Source organism: Vombatus ursinus, unplaced genomic scaffold (genome assembly GCF_900497805.2).
Source record: "Vombatus ursinus unplaced genomic scaffold, bare-nosed wombat genome assembly UNPS02014839.1, whole genome shotgun sequence".
NCBI lineage: Eukaryota > Metazoa > Chordata > Mammalia > Diprotodontia > Vombatidae > Vombatus > Vombatus ursinus.
Genome location: NW_020954617.1, coordinates 4,748,233 through 4,765,350, shown reverse-complemented (window position 1 = coordinate 4,765,350; position 17,118 = coordinate 4,748,233). Strand labels below are relative to the sequence as shown.

General features: G+C 37.7%; 1 protein-coding gene across 1 annotated transcript in view; it reads right to left on the bottom strand.

Moving 5' to 3' along the window:
• The window catches only part of SND1 (staphylococcal nuclease and tudor domain containing 1), a 439,872-nt gene that overhangs the window by 178,553 nt on the left and 244,201 nt on the right, over positions 1–17,118 (bottom strand). Inside the window, exon 14 of the mRNA XM_027840174.1 lies at positions 8,621–8,762. Coding sequence (XP_027695975.1) covers positions 8,621–8,762 — 142 coding nt within the window. The remainder of the gene's footprint in view (positions 1–8,620; positions 8,763–17,118) is intronic.

Here is a 17,118-nt window from a genome sequence, read left to right as displayed (position 1 = left end):
TGTTATGACTTCTGGGCCTTTCCACTTGTTCTGTGGATGAACTTGCTTAGCCCAATGCTTTGTACACAATAAGTCCTTAATAAGTTCTTTTTGCTCATTTATATTTTGTCTTGACAAGGCCTCTCTGGCTTTTTCTCCCCAAAGCAAAAACATTTACTGAAATGGTATGGAATAAATTATTTAGTAATTTATAATTAATAATGAAATTATGAAATAATCCTGGGGAAATCCTTCTGGGTTCCAAGATTTGTAATTCAGGAAGTTACAAAGAATATTTCATATGGAAAAGGGTTTTAGACTCTCTTGTCCGTATTCTAATCCAACTCAAGTCACACCTTGTGTCTATTTTTTCTTTCATTCATTTGGAGTTAAGGAAGTAATTTGTATTTGTCTTTGTTGAAGACAGTGATGATAACAATCCTGGGTATAATCACTGTACCTTCTGCTAGGCAAACTGTTATTAATAATTCATTCTTGATAATACTTCAGACATGTTGCATTACCACCTAACACTTATGGGACATTTCAATTTTTCAAAATTTTCAATTTTTGATAATTATGGAGCTTATTCAAGAAAGTCAGCCATTGTAGAGAATTTATGAAAGCAGAGAGAGAAGAGGTACAGGGGATGAGAAGGTACATACGGATGTGATCTTTACCAGTGCAGAAAATAGCCACAGTGATATATTACAAATCTGCCAGAAAGTCAAGAAATTCTCCTACTCTTTAATAATAAGAGTGCTCCTCACTAGGTACAAACAAGGAAACAGAAAGACAGAGGATGTGATTATTCAATGAGCTGGTAATGGAAGCAGCATCATGGGTACATAAGCCTTTAGACTCTGAAATATTATACTTCCTCCATACATTTATTATTTACTGAGCACCTAATCTGAAAATCTCTCTTCCAAGTAAGGAGGATTACTGAAGAGTGAACAAAACAAGGCTCCTATTGCCATAGACCTTACCATCTAGTAGGGGAGAGGAGAAACACAACTATGCAGAATATAAGAAAGGATGTTATGATAAAATGCACAGATATATAAAGTGCTATAGGAAGTTGACGCATAGAGATGACTGGGTTGTGAATACTTCAAAGAGAAGCATTTTATCTGGGATTTGAAGGATAAATAGGAATTAAACAGATTGTCTGGAGATATTATATGGCTGGAAAGGTGTGCTAGAGCATACCTTTGAAAGACTTTGAATGCCACGCTAAGGAAGTTGGATTTTATTCAGCAAATAATATGAAATCTTTTTTTTAAAGGGGTAGGATATGATCAAAGGAAGATTAATCAGGGAGATTAATCCGGCAGTGACTTGGTGGATGGATTGGATAGGAAGACTGGTTTGTAGGCTATTACAATACTATAATTAGGGTTTGAAGTAAAAGGGGTAGAGGAAGTTGGAATATAGAAAAATGCAAAGACATGAGAAATTGTGAGGATAGAAATTACAGGATTTGAGAGGAGAATCTGAAGTCAAAGATGGCTCTGAGTTTTCTAGATCAGCTGATATTTGAGATTCTAATACCTTTGGCAGAAATGGGGAAATCAGGAAGGAAGGTCAGCTAGCTTTTTGAATATATTTAGTTTGCAGGATCCAGCTTGGAAAATGCTGTCCCTGGTCATCAAGAGAACTTCCTAAACTGTGGCTCCAGTGTGAATGATGATTCCCAAGAGGCAGACATATTTCAAAATGGCACACTCACAAGAGACTTTACTGTCAATGGATCAGTGTTTGACTTGAGGGGTTAAGTGATTTCTTCTTACTGCACCTCAGTTTCTCTTTTTTTTCAAAAGACATAATAAATATGCTATTTGTGAAGACAAACTAAAACTGAATGACCTTTGTTCTAATTATGAGAAATGGAGGGTACTCATTAAACTGGGGGGTGGGGGGGTAGGGAAGAGAAGGAGAGATGCTTTTATACAAATGTAGGCTGCCCAGTAATTTTGGCTTCCCCGCTAATGCAGGACAAGAACTGGATGTGATTGTGTCCTAGGCTGAAATAAATATGCATGGGAAGAGGCCAGAGCAGCAGGACCTTGAATAGCTTTGGCTACGACTGCAAAAGGTCAATTATTCACCAATCAAACCAAAGGCAGGTGCTCAGAGAACTAAAGGGCAAGAGCTCAGGAGGCAATGACCTGCTAGGTATAGCTAACTTTTCCCACCTGCTTTCCCATCTGATCACTCCACATACAGGGGTGCAGGGACTGTGACAGAGAAGCCACCTGGTTCAGGCCACCTGCTACTCTATCAAGCTGTGGGCTTGCCTGCCCAAAAAGAGTTCACCAAAAAATGGACAAGGAGGAAAGAATCATTTCCCTCCAGCTTAGAGTTAAGGCCCCTCATTACCTCACCAATTCTTTCATGAGCCTGAACTCCACTGACCTATATGATCCTACCCAGAAGCTTGCTGCAGTCATCTGTTGACTCTCAGGGCATGCTTCCCTTCCCTTTCCCGCTTTCTCAAGGGCTTCAATATTTAACTTCAGTCTTGTTCTTCACTGATAACCTTCGCCCTCAATATAAAGCTGCTGCCCCTCCCAAACACTCTGGTTTTCCAATATGTCAACTTTCTAAACTTCCACGAGTTACAAAATTTCACCTCAGCCAGAGTGGTTTGGTTATACTTCTGATCTCAACATCACTCAAAAGTGTACTACCTCCATGACCTAGAATTCTGAAACTCTTCTTGATCTTCTTGATCTCCTACCCCCACCCCCATCTCTTCACATGGTTCAGTCCTAAACTTGACTACTTTTCATCCTCACCAAGATCTACAGCACCTTAGTTCATTACTTCTCCGGCCTCCTGTTAATTCCTGAACAATCCGGACCCTGTTGTAAACCAGTTCATCCTTAAACTGCTCACCATCTCTGAATGCCATTCCTAGCTTGCCAAACTCCAACCCTCAGGTAATTCCCACTCTGTCTTCTCTGCTTCTATTTAGTTCTGCTGAAAACCAATTTGAAGTTATACAGCTTTGCCAAACTAGCCCCATGAGGCCGCATGGCAGTTCTTTTATTCTGTCCTGACTGACTCTCAGGCATACTTCACACAGTATTTGTTCTAAATGCCCTATTCTTGCCTCAACTTCCCTACACAGCAGTGTCAAACTTAAACAGGGGTCCTAAACTTACTCAGAATACCACAAATTAACATTATTCTATGTTACATTTTTATTTTGTTAAACATTTCCCAATTACATTTTAATATGGTCGGGAATTTTGCCTGAACAAGTTTGACACTTCTTTACTGAGAAAGTAGAGGCCATCTGTAGTGAGCTCCATCTTCTCCCCTATTTTAAACCTCAAAATCTCTCTATCGTTTCCCATTCTCACCTTCTCTCCTTTCCCCCAGTCTGAGGAAGATGTGACCTTTATTCTTGTCAGACACATCTTTTCTACTTGTGCCCTACATCTCATTCTTTATCATTTTCTTGAGAACCACACACATTTTTTTTCTCTCTCTCTCCACACACACATACACACACACACACACTCAGTCTTTCCTTGTTTCCTGGCTCATGCCTTTTTTGATTATAAACATAGCTGGGCCTCCTTCCTTCAACCTCAAAAAACCTTCACTTGATCCCACCATTCTCTTCCCTTCGGTAGCCAAACTCCTGGGTATGTTCCTACATGTTTGCTTCCACTAAGTGCCTCCAACTCATTTTTCCACCCTGTGAAATTAGGCTTGCAACCCCAACACTTGATAAAATGTTCTTATATTTATGCTGTTTGTACATGGATGGATGTGTGTGTGTATGTGTACAGACGCTCACCCAGAGTGGTATGGTTATACTTTTGATCTTAACATCACTCAACTGTACTACCTTCACGACCCAGAATTCTGAAACTCTTCTTGATCTCCTATCCTCCTATCTTTTCATATGGTTCACTCCTAAACTTGACTCCTTTTAGTGGGTGTCTATACACACACTCACATGTATATGTACATATATATCTGTATATTATCTGTACACGTACACAAAGGCCAATCCAAGGGACACCACTACTGATCTGATCCTTCTTCAGTCTCTTTTGCTGAGTCATCATCCATTTCTATGTGAAAGGTTCTGAACTAGCCAAGGGCATCTTCCCCTTCTATCCTGTGTCCAATTCTCTCCTGTGTACATCTTGTCTTGTTGACTTCATAATTTCCCAATGGTTCGTTTATTACCTCAATGAAGATGGATCAGAAATCTATACATCTAGGTCTAATCTCTCTAGAGAATTGGAGTCTCACATCACAACTTCCTCATTGACACTTATCACTATGTGGATGTCCTGTCAGTCTCCAATGCAATATATCCAAAATGGAATATGCTATCCTTCCATCTATAGCAATCCACCTCTCCCCAACAAATGTATTTTTCTATTGAGGACAAACTGTTCTTCTAGTTGTCGCAGATTCACAAACTTGGAGACGTCCATGGAGTTTCTTTTGCCCTTCACTCAAAATCATTGACCAGGTTTTGTCAATTCTACTTCTTCATTATCTTTCACATCTGTGGCCATCTGTCCTCTCATGGGGCCACAATTCTTGTTAGGCTCTCATGTCCTCCAATCTGTACTATAGCAAAAGACTTCTAATGGCTTCCTGCCTCTCCTCTCTTTTCTATACTTTCCACAAAACTGCCAAATAAATAATATTCCAAAAAGATGGATCTAATCATGCCATTTCCCTATTCATGAAGCTTCAGTGACTCTCAACTGCCTGAAGGATAATAGAAAACTCCTCAGATTGGCATTTTAAAACTTCCCTAATCTGGCTCCAGTGTGATTTCCTACTATGCCCCTTGAGGAACACTACAATCCAGCCAAATAATATGAGCTTTTCTTGGGCTTGCCATTCCACTTCTAGTCTCTGTGCCTTGGCATATAGTGCAGCCCATGCCTGGGAGAGAATTTCTCTTTACCTTTGTCTCAGAATCCTGAGCTTCCTCTAAGACTCACACTAGATGCTAGACCCTAGAGGCAATTAATTCGGACCCCCTTAACTCCTTCCCCAAATTCCCCTCCATTTACTTTATGTGTTTTCATGTTATATCTCCCAGTAGAGGGAACGTGAACTTCTTGATGGGAGGGATTACTTTTTGTTTCTGTCTTTGTATCCATCGGACCCAGTACAGTGTCAACACATGTAATACGTGTTTTGCAAATGCTGACTCAGAGAAAATGCAACAGATGGGAAACTGTTCACTCAACAATCCTGACTGAGTATATGCACAGAGAATTCTGATTTCTATGGCCAAAGAAATCTGTCCAAAAGAAAGCCATCACCCAGGATCCTTAAGTTGAATCTAATCACCCAGTAGGGCAGTCAAAATTTAAAACTCTACCAAGGGAGCATCCAGGTGAGCCTGTTATATAAATTGCCTACACTAATCCTGCCAAATCCTGCTCCATACAACTACAAAGCAAAGAAAGAGGTGCCCAAATCCTCTAATCACCTGGCTTTGATGCACAGAAGCAAAATGCTTAGGTTTACAAATTTTGGAAAATTCCTTTTAAAACCTTTTCAAACATGAAATGATCAAGTGTGAAAACTAATTAACAAACAGTGGATCTGTGTTCTTAGGCAAGAGCTGACAGAGACTGAAGATGGAAAATAAGGGAGGAAGAAACAGCTACCTGCTGGCAATTTCAGAGATATTCCCCTCTTGGTGCCCTATGTAGTAGAGTTATCACTGGGAAGAAGAGCATTGCTCAAACACATTCACAGCTTTATAGAACAGACAAGTCCGGGAGGAAAAATGTTCTGCCCATTTAGTTATTAATTCTCCAACATGATTTTCTAATCCACCAACTCCACAAACAGCACAGACACAGCCATTTGGTAACTAGGGCTTTGCCACAAGTATCACAGCCAGTCATCATGGTTTCTTTTATTTAAATGTTATACTCATGTTGAGGTTTAGCCAAGGAAGAAAAGAAGTGAGAAGCTGCTTTTATGACAAGGAAGCTTGATGAGTTTGAGGCTATCAATTCACTCTCTGTTGGCCTCTACAAAGACAAACTCAACCTAGCTCCTCAGCTTATCCCAGAAACCCATCGATTAGGTCATGATGGACATGGGGTGGCAACCAAAGGACAAGGCACATAGTGTTTGTTCTTCTCTCAGAGCCCCTGGGCCACACAGCAAGGAACTGGGTTTCAGAGCAACCCAAAGAGACTTCTTGCTCCAAAAAGCAGAAGCCTTTCCAAGAAGTCAGAAGTAGAAAGCATACACGTTTCCTTCCCACAAATGTTTCAACTCAGCATTTAAAAGCTTCAGAATGGCCTCTCGATTTATAGGGACTAACAAGAAAGAGTCTTTGTTCTTTTCTTCCATGGTATATAGTCATAGCAGTTAGGAACACCTGTATCTCTGTTACTTATGCCTAGGAAGATTGGAATACCATGGAGATCCATCACAAGTCTCTGAGATACTGGAGTTCACATAATATATAAGCACATTGTGTGGCTGGGAAGGAAAACAACTTTAAATGTAGTTATGAGTTTGCATGTGTTGTTTTCTTCAAAATACAAGTTTCTCAAAAAAAATGTCTTTTGAGTTGGAATAATTATTTATAAAATACAAATGCCATGCAAGGCTTCTGATGAAAGGTTAAGCCAAATTATCATGGTAGGCTATGCTAGCCTGGGAAAGAAAGGTACAAGGGTGTCATAATTTTGCTGGGTCTGTGAATTGGGTCAGCTTTATTGGGCTGCTTTTGTACTTGGATTTCCTCTTCATTGTTTTCTTTCCCAAGTTTCCAAGGATCCCAAGGATCCAAGTTTCTCCAGAAAGAAACTCCAGAAACTAAAGTCTAGCTCCCCAGCAAGGTCTGTAGTCTTTCCCCCTCTTTCTTTAAGAGCAGGAACTGACTGCAGAATCTTACAACAATTTACTCAAAAGAATACCAAGCAGTATATTAATCCTTAACTTCTAAAGGGGTCTATGACAGGATCTAGAATAGTGGCTATATGCTTCAATCCTGTATTTTTCAAGGAGTTATATATTTCCCATAACTCAACCCACTTACTGAGGTTTAAGAAGAGGACACAATTTGCTGACCCATAGCCTCAGGAAGGCACATTTATTGAGAAGAAATGGATATATGCCTTTTGGGAAAACAAGGCAATCACGTGGGGGATAACAAGTGGCATCTTCATTTTCCTCCCCAGAAAAACAAATTCTTTTCAAGAAGTTAATATAGTTATGAGGAAGCCTGGACAGCAAATAATAAGACAAGTATACCTCTTAAGTGTTCAAAGATGGGTGAAGAAAAGGGAATGAGGCAAAATGATGGTTTTTCCCTTATAGACGACAGCCTCTGTGAACTACTTATTGTAAATAAATAACTTTATTATTTTCCAGCAGAGAAGAAATGAAGCAATTTGCTCCTTGAGTGCATAAATGGAAATTGCTCAAAGTGCACGATTCATAGTCTTGCTGGCTTGGGACATATTAAGCTTTTATAAACACAGGAAAAGAGAGATGCACACACAATGACAAAAGAGAGGCAGGTTTTCCCTTCCAGATCAACTTTAGTACAACCAAAGCCTACTGTAATGGTGGAAGGAAACAAAGAGAATGTCATGCCCAAGGATTCATAAAAAGTTTGGGACTAAGGACACCTGAAAACAACTGGGTTCTTAACAGGTGTTCTGAGGTTTTCCCACAAATAAGATGGCAGGGGAAGAACTTCAAGTAGGTAGTACCATCCTAGAGAATCTTATCAAACAGCCTGTTGGCAATTTGTCACAACAGTCCTATTCCAAAGCCTCACTATACCATGGAAGGGTGATCATTTCTGCGCTTTTGAAGATTATACCAGCTGAACACAACCAGTGCCTACCAAGTAGAAAAGCCTTTTAGATAGTAGCCTGGCAACAGACTTTAAGTGCAATATTTAAGGCCTGGCCTAGCTTTATTAGGAAAGGTTCACTATCAGGCTGGCTTTAGGTTTGTGAATTTTTCAGTCACAGTAAATCTCTAAAATCACTTACAAAGTTATACAGCAATTGTGATCAACATTGATAGTTTACCCACAATGAGATCATGAATTTTTAATGTATTGAAGCATTACAACTGGCAATATGAACTTGGCGTTTTATTCACTTTAGTTGTATGTTGGGTGCTGCCATTAAGTTGCCTGTCCCTCATTTTCTACAGTAGTGAGGAGGAAAAGAAAAGGTAAATCATCTGTCCAGCATTCAGAGCATACTGCCAAAGCAACAATGATGTTGGTAAATAAACCCAGAAAGCTTGGCTTTCTGTCTCGTAAGCTCTGAAAGGAGATAAGGAATGGATGTCATTACAATCTCCAAATATCAAAGAATTTGCTTCAAGAGACAACATACACAATGCCAATGATTAGGTTTCAGGTTATAGAGGCAGGGTGAAGCAGGGTGAAGAAGGAAACCAAAAAGAGCCACATATACCCCTTTAGAATTATGCTTTTTCCCCTTCATAGATTCAAGAATGATTTAAATTTCTGAGCCTCAACTGCCAGCTAGAAAGTATGGATTCCTCATGGGCCTCAGCTTATTTAGAAAGAATGAAAATACAAACAACATAGGTGAAAAGAGGATAAGTGCTTGGGAAAAAACATGAAACTTACCTGCAAGTAGAAAGGTAATAAGGCAGGTTTCCTTTGGCAAGTAGAGTTTGAGGCGAGAACCACTGAAAACATATTCCACCACAGCTTCAGAACGACCAGCTCGCTGGAGGAAAGGCAGGAACTGCTTGGCTTTCTGCGTATCCTGGTCAGGAGAAAGAGTAAACAGAGTCATTCATAAGATGGAAAGCACCATTTTCTTCTTGGGCCTTAGGACCAAGACACGATTGAATAGGTGAACCTAGGAACATGTTGATAATCAAGAATTCCAGACCATATGATGAGGCAATTAATGTTCTATTTTTATTAGTACTAAGGAGAGTCAATTTGTAGAGACAAAGATGTCCATCTTATAACAGTACTGGCACTCTTCTTTCTATACATCACTCTCCTTTCCCATTAAGTTACTCTCAGAGCCTTTTCTACTTGCTCAGAAAACAACTCTGGCTCAATTTCCCTTCAAATACATTATATAAGATTCAAAGCTCACTACACGTGGTAAAACCACAATCTTCAAAACTCTATATAAACTGATATCCGTTGATCACGTGACAATAATTTTCTCTCTGTGTCTATTTCTAGGGTTCAGACAAGACCTAGAGATATAATTTAAGTTGGTAAGGTACTAAAGCCAGAGAAAACTGTGATAGTTTGACAAATGTCACCAAAACAAAGAAAAGAAGCAATAGTAATAAAATACTGAGATCTGTGCCATATACATTATCTCTAGGTCCACTGAAATTTTCCAGACAGTAGCAAATTCTTTCAATGATGGAGACAAAAATTCAAAATCAAATTGTATAGTTTGCTTAATCTTAGAAATTATACTTGAGCTCACCACTAAGGCACACACATTCATAGTCTTGCTGTCCCGGGACATATTAAGCTTTTATAAACACAGGAAAAGAGAGATACACACGCAGTGACAAAAGAGAGGCAGGTTTTCCCTTCCAGATCAACTTTAGTACAACCAACGCCTATTGTAGTGGTGGAAGGAAACAAAGAGAATGTCATGCCCAAGGATTCATAAAAAGTTTGGGACTAAGGACACCTGAAAACAACTAGCAAAATTTACAAGGTCGGATCATATTAAAACTCACATTCTCTGCTTTAAACCTCTCTTTTAAACTCTATAAAACTCTCTTTTATTTTCTTCAAGTTGTCCAATCTTAAATCTCAAAGCAACTAAACTATGGTGATGTTTTAAACAAGTACTATCACATTGGAAGATATCTGAAATATAGACTATATGTTTACAATTAAGAGATTTTGTCAAGCAGACATCCCTTGGAAACAACACAAGTGACATACCAGAGAGCAATAAAACACTTTCTTTCTTTTACCACACTTAGTATTAATCATACACTAACTACAAACTCCATACGAGGGCAGAAGGTTCTCCACATTTTTCTGACTCCAATGACACAACTAATCTACGCTGCTGCAATCTCTTACTTTCAATCTTTACTCCTAGCAACAGGGCTATTATGACTAAATTAATGCATATTAGATAATGAAAATTTAACAAGCCATCAAGTATTTGAGAGTATCCATAGCAGCTCAGAAGACACAAAGGTGCTTTGGAGCCACAGGTATCTAGAGAAGCTAGGCAGGGATCAAAACAACATTTACAGTAATAGGATTCATCCTCTCTTTAAACAGAGGACAGCAGAAAAGAGAGACAGTAATCTATCTACTCAAAGCTTTTCCAACACCACAATTTTATTAAAAATAAAAATAAGGTGACATACAGCTTAGCTTGGTTGAAATTCTTATGCACAACTGAATACATGTTGTTGTTGTTCAGTCATTTCAGTTGTATCTGACTCTTCATGACCCTATTCAGGGTTTTATTGGCTAAGATATTGGAGTGGTCTGCCATTTCCTTTTCCAGCTCATTTTACAGATGAGGAAACTCAGCTAAACAGGGTTAAGTGACTTGCCCAGGGTCATACAGCCACAAAGTGTCAGAAGTCACATTTGAACTGAGGTCTTCCTGACTCCAGGCCCCGCACTCTACCTACTGTGCCACCTAGCTGCCCCTGAGAACAACATATATACAAACAAATGCCCACAAACATTTATGTGTAAATACTTCATCTGTAGTTGGAAAAAGCCTAGAATACCTAAGTATGACGAATATTATGGGGCATAAAACACTAGAGATATTAAAACCCTTTTGACATCAAAATCTAGGGTACCATATTCTTAAGTTGGATCTTCCAATTCAACAATGCATTCTTGAACTAAATACATCACATTACAAGTTCAGTGAATGACTCTAAAATGAAAGTCTTTGGTCCCAAAGCAAAAGAAATATGTATTTTTACATCCCCCCCCCCCCCCCCCAAGAAACATTAGATGCCTTCTAGATTTACCTGGAAAGTAAGCTAATAAAAAGTCAGAACCAACTAACAATGTAGCCATTTACTGCAGCAGTCTTGATTAGACAAAAAAAAATGAACTGTAAGGGATGGATCTATTTGCTACAGCCAAACTACCTTTCCCTTAGCTAAGCCACTAGTCTATTTCATCAAGGAGCCGACCTGCTCAGACTGTGAGAGAGGGGAAAGCAATGGGAGCTCACTGCTGCAGTGTTTAAAAAAAAATAAAATTAAAAAAAAATCAATAGGATGTTCTTAGCTGCCTCCCAAAACTCAACCCACAACTCAACAACCTCTGCTCCATAAAGGACATATTGGGAGGAAGCACAGGGAATCTGAAATGTCATTTTTAAGGCACAGGTTAGAGATTAATACTGATTGTGACAATTCCAAGATGAAAGCCAATTTTAAAAGCCTCCCTCCAAAACCAGTAGTGTTTATATTCAGAAGCCAAAAGTTCAGAGGGAAAAAAATCAATCTCCTGATGGACTCTTTAGGGAAGCAAACCCATACCTAGAATATGGACCATCCATTAAGTGACAAGGCAGAGATGGAAAAATAGCTTCAGGTGAACTATGCCTAGATCTTTGTCCTTAGCTAAACTCTACGCTGTATCATTCACAATGTAATTACAAAGTACTTCCAAAATGAAAGGTATAAAAAAATATAAACATGAATCTTTAAATTTAAATCTTTTAAAGTTTAAATAAATAAATAAGTTTAAATCTCTTTCCACGAGAAGAAAGTGCCTATACTTTTGGGTAGAGAAGAGTCGGTGAGAGAAGGATCCTAACAACATTTCAGTGATTGCTTTTGACTTGATAAACAGCATAACTTGTCTAGGTAAGAGACTATCATATAGGCTCAATTTTTAGTAAAGTAGAAGCTGTCTTCAATCTCAATCATAGCCATCACAGGAGAGTCTTTTCGAGACTTTAAATATAAGCCTGGAGCTTCCTTTTTCTTCCAACACGCATTTTTTTGTTGTCCTAAAAGTGCAAAGAAACGAGGCCAAAATTCTTTTCCTCTAACTTTAGTTTCATAGTAGATCAAATGCAAAGTTGAGTAAGGCAGAATGACAAGTTCCCTCAGGTGACACAGAACTTACCCACAAATCATCTCTGCCTACTCAGGATAGAAATGGAAACTGTTTACTCTGGGAATACTGATTTTATTACTGTAAAATTGACTTTGAACACTGTTAAATGATTTGCCCTCCAGAGGTGTTGCATAGTTCTAGAAATGTGTTTCTATTTCTTTCTAAGATTCTGGCTATTGATGTGAAAAAGCTTCAGTTGTTTAATGAAGTTTTAAAGCCTAAAGAGTGCCATTAAAAAGATACGGTTTCGATAAAGAGTAGATAAAGACTTGGAAATTAGAAACCACAGCATCTTCTTTTTCCTTCCTATTGTCATCAGATATTTTACTAATATAACTTTTGCTTCTTGGATAATACAGGGAAATGATTCAGCAGAGAATAATGAAACTTAATATCACTACAGACCTTAATATTTCCAAGGAATTACTCAAGAGAATTCTAGCAAGATGGCAGAATGGTCAAAACTAAGCCCAAATGTGTCAGGGTGGTTGAAACAATAAAAAATGTGTCAAATTTTCAAAATGAAAGAAAATGAGGGAAAGAAACTTCACAGGAAAAAGCATCCTTGTAAAACAGAAAGACTGAAGAAAGGAATAAATAAAACACAACCCACACAGGAGAGGCCACAATGCAGTAAACAAATACTACAGGGTAGAAGTAAGGAGAAATCTGCACAAAGAACAAGAGTAACGACTACACTTGTAGAAGAGAAAATGGCCCGTAAGAACCTTGAGCATCTTTTAAAATCACAATAAGAGATATGAAAGAAGGATATGGTATTGATAAGACTGGAAATAAGATTTCTGAAAGATTGTAACTACAATGGCTATTTTTTTTTCAGTTCTCAGCCTTAAAATGATCTCTACGCTCCTTTTGAATCTATTGACCAGTTCTTCCTCCTACAATTTCTCCTGACTTCAGTTCTACAACAGTACTTTTGTGTTCTCCTCTGACCTGTCTGACTGCTCCTTCTTTGAAATCCTCTTTGCTGTATCACTATCCATGTTCCATTTTGAACTGTTAGTATGCCAAGATTCAATCCTGGGCTCTCTCCTCTTCTCTCTGCATCCCCATAGTAGAATGTCGGATTGACGAGGACAGGGACTGTTTCACTTTTAAATTTAAATGCTGGCACATTGCGCAGACCATGGAAAAAGACTTGTTAACTGACTGACTGCTAAACTCATCAGCTCTAATTAGTTCATTAGTTATTGTTTTTAATGTTTATATCTTTCTACATTTCTAATCCATTAGTTCTCTGCCAAGAGGTAGAATGGATACCTTGTCACTAGTTTTCCGAAGTCTTTCAAAACTGTCTTCCTTTCTATTATTGTAGTGACTGTATAAGTTATTCTCTGGTTCTGCTCACTTTGCTCTGCATCAGTTTACACAAGTCTTTCCAGGTTTTTCTGAATCTATCATATTCATCATTTTCTGAAGTGCAATTTCTTGCAGCTGGGTATTTAGATGTCTCCCAACTGATTGTGATCCTTTTGTTTCCAGGTCTTTGCTAACAGAAAAAGTGCTACCATAAGCATTTGTGTACATGTGCCTCTTTTTACATAGTTTTTGACCTCTTTGAGGATATATGTCTAGCAATGGTATGATTTGGTCAAGGTGGTTCCAATTCTAAATCTATGGCCCTATAAGTCTTATAAATATAACATACTCCCCAAATAAAAAAAAAACTTCAATAGATGCAAAAAAAGGCTCTTGACAAAATACATTTATTTCTATTAAAAATGTTAAAAAGCATGGGGGAAAAAAAACTGGACCTTTCTCTAAAATGGCAAATGGACACTAGTTCCTTCAATACTCATCTCAAATCCTGTCTACTTCAGGAGATCTTTCCTGGTCTCCTTCTACTCCTACCTACTTTCATTCTAAGATTACCTTACAGTTACTCTTTTATATGTCTTGTGTGTATACTATTTTTTGTGTGTTTTCTCCTCAAATAGAATGTGAGCTCCTTGAGGTCAGAGACCCTGTTTCTTCTAAAATCCAGAGTCACTATTCCAAGTAAAGAAAAAATACTTGAGGCCTTGCCAAAAACATCAATACTAAAACAAGAATTTCTATTTGATACAGCACTAGAGCAATATGAGAAAAAGAAAATGAGGGAATAAGTATTGGTAAAGAAGAAACATAATTATCACTTTTTGTAAATAATATGATCTACTTAGAAAAGTATAGAGTTTCAACCAAAATTAATTGGAATAACTTTAGCAACATAACAGTATATAAAATAAACCCATAAGTCAAAAGTCTTCATCTATATTAACAAAAATTAAAATTAAAAAGGCAGGAGATCGAGAGATTCCATTCAAAATACCTATGGAATGTAAAAAATTTTTAGGAGTCCATCAACCAAAGTTTATATAGTAACTATATAAATAAATCAATTTAAAAAAATTTTTTTTTTTACAGAAATAGACAGACTTAAAATAATTAGAGAATGATTAATTGCTCAAGGTTGGACTAGTCTAACATAATATAAAGAATAATACTACCAAAGTTAATTTATTATTCCATGAAATTTAATGGGGAAACATGGAATGCAATTTGGCAGAAAATGTTTACACCAACATTCTATACTATATACCACAATAAGATCCAAACAGATGTATCCTAGATATAAAAGGTCACATGATCAATAAAGAGAAAAGGGAAGGAAATACTTTTCATAACTATAAATGAAGACAAAATAGGTAATTCTGGCTGCATAAGAAGAGTTCTATCTATGTAAAAAAAAATAGAGCAGCAGTATTTATATAGCAAAGATGGGAAAACCGGGTGCCCTTTGGGGAATGGCTGAAGAAACTGTGGGATAGTAATACACTTGTGTTTTCAGTGTTATAGAGAACTCCCTAGTTAGGACACTTGCTCTGCCAATGCAGACAGGCATCTTCTCTGTAACTGATTACACAACTAGAATGTACAAGCAGAGGTACTTGACCCCAAGTTTGCCTGGCTCTATTCACTACACCATGCTGCCTCTCCAAATTGTGCATATTAATGTAATATTGTAGTACCACACAGAACAGAGAATGTGAAAAAATACGGAAAGCTACTTTATGAAATGAGGAAGTAAATAACACAAAAGGAAAAGAGTATATGCAATAATGTAAATGAAGACAATGGTAAATGGCACCAAAAGAGATCAAAAGCATAGGACAACTATAGGACTAACTTAAAAGCAAACACCCATGCTTTCTTTTGACAGTCAACTATTAAAGTTTAAGGTTAGTATTATTAGTTGCAATCAGTCCTTTATGTTTTGGGAGACTATGTTATTGTCAGGATATAAAAGGAGGAAACATTATAAGATATACTCCAAATTTCATCACTATAACATTTTTGCAAAACAGTTTATCAATTATTTCAACTTGTTTTTCATTATCAAATTGTAGGATCCCAATAATTAATTTATATTGAACATGACACAAAGGTAAGAATATTTGCAGAGACTTCTGCTAAAAGTACTTCTCATTGATTATACCACCTCAGGATAGGGGCATTTAATTATGACACAATAATGTCAAATCTCAATGCAGAGAGATTATAGAAATAATCTGAGCCAAATCTTTTCATCGTTGTTCTTTGCCAAAGACATGGCTGAGGGCTTCCTCATGGCTTTCTGTTATCTATCACAATATTTGTTCTTTATTAGTTTGTTCTCTATTCTCTATTTCTCAACTAAGGAAAGAACAACAATCTTTTCATACTGATGTTATTTTCACAGTCTCTCTTTCTGAATAAACTATTCCTAGGAAAATTTTATTCTTTCAGATAAACTTGTTTAAAGTTGCATTAGGTACATTTAATCTACCAATGAAGATAGCACCTTTTAAAGGAATGTTTCTGCCTCCTCAATGCACTTTGAAATTGAGAAGGTAATGATGCAATAAATAGGCACAAGGTAACTTCATTTAAAAAGAAAAATAAAAGCAACTGTTAAGAGCTATACCTCAAATCTATAGGAAAAGATCATTAAAGACCTTGTAGAACAGCACATGAGTTGGAGGATGATTCTTGGAAAGAAAATCAAAGAAAATCTAGAAAGAATAACTGTAGGTTCCCTACCCACATAGATAAGACTTAACCAAGCTAAAACTGGGTTTAAGGGCATCTGTCTAGGTGGTGCAGTGGTTAGAGTGCTGGACATGCAGTCAGGAACATTCATCTTCCAGAGTTCAAAACTGGCCTCTGAAACTTATTAGCTGTGCGACCCTGGGCAAGTCACTTAACCCTGTTTGCCTGAGTTTCTTCATCTTTAAAATGAGCTGGAGAAGGAAATGGCAAACCATTCCAGTGTCTTGGCTAAGAAAACCCCAAAAGGGGTCACAAAGAACCACACACGAATGAAGAACAACAACTATAAAAGGAGTTGCCTTCAGCACCTGGGCTGTATACTACTAATCTCTACACCAAGAAATGTTGCTTCATTGGCAAAACTGGGAGAATGAGGTATCACAAAATGATGTGTTCAAAGAGCAAAGTTATTTGGCAAGGACAGGGGAGGGCTTTACTGAGAAATATCACGTGTAGATGAGCAAGACATTATTGATTTCTCTTATTCGTTCAATAAGCTACTGTCAGAGCACTAAACAGGATATTAAAACGACTAAGACTCAAGGAAAGTAAAACTATTCTGCTGCCTCACTATGGCACATAAGTGACTCTGCTTTCTAAGAGGCTATACCAGTAGAACACAAGCAAGTCCTATTAAGCTGGAAATGCTCTGAAGAAGGTCCCAGTGAGGTATTACACATCTGTTGACTAAGGACCCAGCTAGAAGCCTGACTTCATGATGATGGAATTTTTTTGACAAAGCAACTCATAAAGACATGAACAAAAGCAGAGAGAGGTTGTGCTCTATAAAGTTGGAGGGAACATCAACATTGAAAATGTCCGAAGCAAAGATACAAAGAAATTTTGAGGTACAGAAGGAAGACTATGCAGCAGTTCTCTAAGATCTGGAAAAAGGCTATCAGAGGAAGAACAGAACCAACCAACCA